The following is a 7,120-nucleotide window of genomic DNA, read 5'->3' as shown; positions in this document are numbered from 1 at the left end:
TTGGAGATTGTTGGAGCAACTCCGCTGCACTCTACCGAGGGCAAAAAAGTGAGACTCTGTCTCTACAAAAAAAAAAAGAGAGAGAGAGAATTCAATGTTGAACAAAGTAAGGTTCGAGGAGCTCCAAGATCTGGTTTGACCAGAGGTCTAGGCACCAAGGTAGAATGTTAAAAGGTAAGGTTGGGAAGATAAATTGAGATGAGGTCATAGTGATTCTCAAATGCCAGGGGAGGTGTATTAAGGAAGTTTTGTGAGCAGGGAAGTAAAATCATGACCACGCTTTAGGGAAATGATATCCCAGAAAAATCTTACCTTCTTGGGTCCTAAGGTCATCTTCAGCAAAGATGTTAAAGTTGCCGCACAGCCCACAAGTCTTGTTGAAGTATCTGTTCGACAGCAGGACTTGAAAGTTGCCATTGCCATCAATCCTGGCCTCAAAGCCATTGGCCTCACTGGACAGCTTGTAGTACCCAGCCTCTGTTTCTAGATACAGCCCTTTGGAGGCATAAGGCATGGAGACTCTGGAGGGCAAAGGAAGAGTTCAGAAGGGGGCTTCTCATGCACTTTCTGATGTCTCTCCAGCCTTCCAACCCCAGCCCATGTTACAAGATTTAGACCATGGTGCAAAGTGGCTGAGGGCCTAGCCCAGCAGTCGGGAGATCTGGCTTTCAACCAGCCCTGCTACTGGCTTCCTCTGGGCACATTAACTTCTTTTCTCTGAACTCCAGCTTCTTCCTCTGAAAAATGAGGAGGTTGTGCAAAGGGATTCCAGGGTTCTTTCTAACTTGGGCATTCAGGGCTCCTGACTTACCTTTGGTCTCCCTGCACCACAGTACCATTGGCAAACAAATGAATATCAAAAAATTCTCCAAGATACACAGAGAGGCTCATTCTCTTGCCGTTTTGGAAGTCCCCTAGAAGAAAAAACAGAAGTCTGTAGTAGTGATTATTGCCCCCCCAAAAGTCAATAAGTGTATTAATAAGCATTATCTCTATAATATTATCTCAGTGGAATACTCCCCAAAAAGACTTGGGACAAGAAAAATCTCCCTAAAAATCTCATTCGCTCATTCATTTTTCCATTCATCCAAAAATATTTATCGAGTGTGTTCTCTTATATTTCACAAAAGAAAAATGTAAGCACATGATGTCCTGCTTCTGGAAGTTTACAATTTTACAGTGCAGGTATAAAGATAAGATAAGCATGCAGCAGCTCGGCGCCTGTGACTCAAGCGGCTAAGGCACCAGCCACATACACCTGAGTTGTCGGGTTCAAATCCAGCCCAGGCCTGCCAAACAACAACGATGGCTGCACCAAAAAATTAGTTGGGTATTGTGCCTGTAATCTCAGCTACTAGGGAGGCGGAGGCAGGAGAATCACTTGAGCCCAGGAGTTGGAGGTTGCTATGAGCTGTGATGTCACAGCACTCTACCCAGGGTGACAGCTTGAGGCTCTGTCTCAGAAAAAAAGATAAGCATGCAGCATTTCAATGTATTATTTAGATAGCAAGCAAAAGCAGCAATGTGAGTCATGGATAAAAGACACTCTAGGATAATGTGATTTAGATGGCACCTTCAGATTGTCCAAATCAGAATTCCTGGGATGTTTGTTTAAAATGAACATCCATGGGCAGTGCCTGTGGCTCAAAGGAATAGGGCACCAGCCCCATATGCCCGAGGTGGCGGGTTCAAACCCAGCCCCAGCCAAAAACTGCATAATAATAATAATAATAATAATAAATAAAATAGAATGAACATCCATGAATCTCACCTCAGTTTACTGAATTTGAGAGTTAAAGACAGTAGGTCAAGTACCTCACACAGCACTTGGAACTTAATAAAAACACAATAAATGATTGATACTGAAACTGGAAATGTTTGTACAGCTAAACGCATAATAAAATGCTCTCTGACAACTGTGCGATTGTGAGAGATGAACAGGGAGGCAAGGCTGATGGCAATTATTGTGAAAGAAGGAGCACAGTGGAAAGAATTTGTAGATTATCAAAGTTTACCAAGCCACAGCTGGTCTAAGAACTGCTACTTGTGCTGGCCTTTAGTATTCAAGATAGGATCAGCCACAGAAGATGGAGAAACCAGAATGGACAAGATAGAGTCTGATTTTTGAGCCTTGGAGACTGAGAAATTGCTAGAAGATGCCAGTCAGTATAGACAAACAGCTCAAATGTGAACACAGTGCCTTGGGGCATAAGATGGGCCATAGGACCCATCTGGGAAGGTTAGTTTTGACAATGAGTAAATATATCCTCTCCTAAGAGAAGTGGGAGAATATAGGCTCCAAGTCCTCAGAAAAGAGAAGGCAAAGATGTCTATAGAACCAAACCCAGAAAACTTGGCAAGGTTTATTGGCTTGAGGTGTTGGGCGCATTGGCAGAGCCAGTGAGGAAGGGGCCACCTTAAGCCTTACTCCTCCTGAGGAGGAACCCCTCCCCCCACAGGAGTCTGGGCCAGACCAAGGCTGCAGGAGAACCACAACCACCTGATACACACACACACAAACACCAGAATGAGCCAGAAAATAACATGTTCCTGGTGAGATTTCAAAGAGTACTGTCCCAGTAAACAAACTAGCCCATTCTAAGAATAGAATCTTAAATGATATGCCATTAGCAGCTCAGCAGCCACCAAGAAAAACTTCCAGACCACCCACAGACCACAAGCCATACTCTGTAAAGCTCCAGACCAACATTGCTGGGAGGAAAAGGAGGCGACCCCCAAGTAAAGGGATTCTGTCCAGTTTGAGCCAAAGAGCTTCGTCTGCTGCACATTTTTACTGAGAACAGTTCTTGCAGCAAGCAAATCTTTAGAAGTCCAAACAAACTTCCTGGCAGCAGGAAATCAACCATAGAAAAATAAACAGAACTGGAGAACAGAGATTGAGCAAATAGTGTCTTTTTTATTTTTTTATTTTTTTGGCCAGGGCTGGGTTTGAACCTGCCACCTCCAGTATATGAGGCCAGTGCCCTACTCCTTTGAGCTACAGGCACTGCCCAGTGTCATTTATGTTTCACTTTAATTTATTTCAGTAATAGTAGACTCTGAGTGATGGGTATAGGGATGTCATATTCTTTCAACTTTTCTGTGTTTTGAAAATTTCCATAATAAATTATTGAAAAAACAAACAAACAGGGCAGCCTGGCAACAACCTTGAAACTGTAGTCCCTCCTAGGGGTCTTCCAGGCCCCTAGTTATCTGTGGGGGGGGGGGGGAGCAAGGCCAAGACCCTCCCTTAACTGCTTCTGGGGCTGATATTCAGAACACCACATACCAGCCTGGATGGAGCCTTGTGACAAGGCCCATTACACATCTCCTCACTGAGACCTGCAGAGCAAAAGACCATCTACTGGAGGCCTGAGGCTCTGTGTCCCTTAAGACCACTGAGCCTGACCCCTGTTAGTAGAATCTTCTCTACTCGAGTCTCAGAAGGCAGAGAGAGAGGGAGTTCTGCACCTGCTTCACAGGTTACTCCACCGGGATGTCACCTCTGTGCACTTTCCCTTCCCACAGGCTCTCCCTGTCATGGGATTCAGAAAGGCTGGGGTGGCGCCTGTGGTTCAAAAGGGTAGGGCACTGGCCCCATATGCCAGAGGTGACAGGTTCAAATCCAGTCCTGGCCAAAAAAAAAAAAAGAAAGGCTGGATGGGAACAAGCTGCCCAGGGTCTCTGCAGCTGGAGGATAGGCAGGGAATGCTTTGGAGGCGGCCAGACAGCCTGGGATGAGGCACATGAGGCTTTCAAAGATGTAAAATCACTTAAGTCACAGTTCCAAGAGAGACAGAGCTGAGCAGGAGCTGCAGAAAAGCCCAAAGGTCACAATCACCAGACAATTGAAAACTAGGGCCTGGGAGGCTGAACAAGCTGAGAATTCCACAGAAGCAGAGAGTCAAAGAAGATCCAGGAGATATGTGTGTAGGGAGGTCCAGCCAGGGGGGGCAACAGTCAGGATAACTTGCCAGTGACCACAGAGCTAGGGAATGATAACAGAGCTCGGGCTTCAGCTGGTGCAGCTTTAAGTATTTGAAGGGCCTCCTCAGAGTGGCCCCAGGACAGATGAGCTTTAGGCAGACCAGAAGGCAGCTGTGAGCAGAGTGCCATGTGAGCTGGTACCTGCCCGCAGGGGAGCAGGCTGGCTGCCCCAGGGTCTGGTCTGCTGTAGGAATTGGGTCTCCTAATGGTCTAGGTCAGAAGTCCTCAAACTTTCTAAACAAGGGGCCAGTTCACCATCCCTCAGAATGTTGGAGGGCTGGACTACGGGCCCCTGGACGAGTTGGCTGCTAAGCAGGACAGGCAGGGGTGGCAAAAACACCCAGAGGGCCGGATAAATGTCCTAGGCAGGCCGTAGTTTGAGGACGCCTGGTCTAAGTCAATGATTTTCAACCAGCCAGACACATTTTTAAAGATCACTAATTAAATTAATTTCCAGAAAAGTTCAAAGCACAGTAAATATATTTTTTACTCTTCTTTTTGATCAACACAATTTAAATGTGCCGTGGAAGTTTAATTATAGGTTCAAGTGTGCCATGAGATTAAAAAAAGGTTGAAAAACATTGGTCTAGGTATAATGACCAGCCCCAATACACCCACCCAGGGACAAACCAGAAGTAGCAGTCTAGGAGCAGACCTGGGGCTGGCCTTCAGACCTTCAAAGAGGACTGGACTGCATGGAGCCTGTGGAATTCTGGCCCTAGACAGCCAAGTGGCCTTGAAAAGCAGTGAGCACCTGCGGTGAGAGAGTGGGGTGTCAGGGGTTGGAAGTGTGACCTGGAAAATCCTATAATTCAGAAAAACATGCGGTGGTAGCAGAAAGGATCTTAGAAATCATCTAAACAAGTGGTTCTTAAACTCTTTTGTTCAAAAAACATAGTAAAAACACAATTTATTTCATGACCCAGTATACACTCATACATATTTCACATGGTATTTTCCCTTACCATGTGCCATGTGCCATGTACTCTGATAATTTCTAATTTTTTCTATCTTACTCTAGTTTTGGGAGGGTTTTTGTTTTGTTTTGTTTTGTTTTTTGAGACAGAGTCTCACTTTCTCGCCCGTGGTAGAGTGCTATGGCGTCACAGCTCACAGCAACCTCCAGGCCTCCTGGGCTAGGCAATTCTCTTGCCTCAGCCTCCCAAGTAGCTGGGACTACAGGCACCCACCACAATGCCTGGCTATTTTTTGGTTGTAGTTGTCATTGCTGTTTGGCAAGCCCAGACTGGATTCAAACCTGCCACCTCTGGTATATATGGCCAACACCTTAGCCACTTAAGCTACAGGCACCAAGCCTCTTACTCTAGTTTTTTAAACTCTAGTCACAACCGTTAAATAATTTTAGGACCCATAGCTCGTGATTTAGACTGACTTCCTTTACAGATAGAAAAACTGAGGCCTAAGTTCACAACAGGATTTTTCTGCCCCACCACCACTGAATTCAGGGCTGGATACATCTTTGTTGCAGGGACCATCCCGTGCATGGTGGGATAATTAGCAGCATCTTGGCCTCTACCCACTAGATGCCAGTAGTACCCACCTCCCCAGTTGTGACAACCAACAATGTCTCCAGACACTGCGCGGTGATTCTCTAGGGGAAAAAAATCACCCCAACTGAGAACTGTTGGTTTATGCTGGTAACATGGAGCAGAGCCCACACGTGGGTTTTCTGACTCGAACTCCAATCTCCTTTTGCAGCACAAGCTCCCTACAAGGGCGTCTGCATGCTCTGGATTCAGCCACATCCAGGTCTAGTACAAGGGAGAACTCTAAACCAGCTCTATATTTTATTTGCTTTGTTCTCTCACTGCAGAAGTCAGGGGGATCAGATAATGCATGGCCATTAGGAAAATGAGCCATTAGAAACTGCCACACACCCCAGACCTCCAGGTTAGCTCTTCCTATGACTGTTAGAAAGAGGGGCTGGGTATCACCCCAAGGGACAAGACAGACCAGCAAAGCTCTTCCCAAGGCTCCCTCTGGGCTGTTAAGCTCAATAATTGAGACACTGAGCGAGGGACTTAGCCCCTGTCCCGCTTGCTGGACTGAGAGGCATCCGGGCCCCCTCAGAAGCAGAGTGGTAGCTGAACCAGAATCAGAGCTGGCCACTTCCTCGGCTTTAGTGCAGAACTCCCAAATGTGCATTTCCAAGGAACACTCCACCCTCACGCCTGAGCTTTGATGCTAGAGATGCTCAGTCCAAACTCTGAGGAACCCGGATCTGGTCTGACCCTGCCATTTACTGACACAGAAACAAAGCCTTTGCTGAGGAAGTGACTCAGCAGACTGTTGGCTGTTTTTGCCTCTTGCTTGTCTGGTTTGAGCAAAACCCGGCAGCTATGGCTTAGGAAGCGCAATCCCTATTAAGTGGTAGTGACCAGGATCTTGGCAGTCCCCTCTCTGGCCCCTATGCTGACGATAGGAGATAGGCAGCCTTGGTCTTGGACCCTGGAGCCTGCCTGACCCGGGGTCAAGGGAAAGGGTCTCTCCCTTCTGCCAGGTGATCCTTCAAGTATGGACATAAACACTTTACCCAGGATGTGAACACCGTCCACAGACACTCGGACAGGAATGTGAATTCACAATTTAGGGTTAAGGAAACAGGATGCCATCAGAGAACAATGGAACAGAGGTGTCATTCGGCATGCACACTGAAATGCAAGTTCAAGGTCTGGGCTCAGGCCCTGCACCCTGGCTCCCCTGGAGCACCAGAGCCAGCCCACCTCCTGCAAATTATTCCTCTCCTCCCATATACCTCACCACCACCACCACCAGTAGGAAAAGTAGTCCCCCATCCCCTATCATTTAGCGGTGTGGTTTTGGTGGAAGTGAAGTCATTCTAAATTAAAGTATGTTTGAACCATAGCCTGGTTTAGGCCAACAACTTCCAGGAAAATTGACACTTAGGAAGAGTAAATTATTTATAAGAAAAAAAAATAATGAACCAGAGAGGCATGTCGCTGAGATGTTTTGAGGTAGAGCATACTTCCACAGCCCTCCAAATTCCTCCCAGGCCACTGACAGCCCCTGGTTTCTGCAAAGTACGTGTCCAGCTGACAAGTAACATCCTGTGTTACAACAGCTACTCTCAAAAACTCAGCTTTGGGTAACA

At 46.7% G+C, this 7,120-nt stretch overlaps 1 protein-coding gene across 1 annotated transcript in view; it reads right to left on the bottom strand.

Moving 5' to 3' along the window:
* The window catches only part of VWF (von Willebrand factor), a 147,272-nt gene that overhangs the window by 132,932 nt on the left and 7,220 nt on the right, over nucleotides 1–7,120 (bottom strand). Inside the window, exons 4-5 of the mRNA XM_003796416.3 lie at nucleotides 812–914; nucleotides 313–521 (exon numbers count right to left, since the gene is read on the bottom strand). Of these exons, the coding sequence (XP_003796464.1) occupies nucleotides 313–521; nucleotides 812–914 (312 nt within the window). The remainder of the gene's footprint in view (nucleotides 1–312; nucleotides 522–811; nucleotides 915–7,120) is intronic.

This window comes from Otolemur garnettii, unplaced genomic scaffold (assembly GCF_000181295.1).
Source record: "Otolemur garnettii isolate 467f Iridium unplaced genomic scaffold, OtoGar3 scaffold00104, whole genome shotgun sequence".
NCBI classification, from domain to species: domain Eukaryota; kingdom Metazoa; phylum Chordata; class Mammalia; order Primates; family Galagidae; genus Otolemur; species Otolemur garnettii.
The sequence above is the reverse complement of the archived record's forward strand: the minus strand, read 5'-3'. Positions and strand labels throughout refer to the sequence as shown.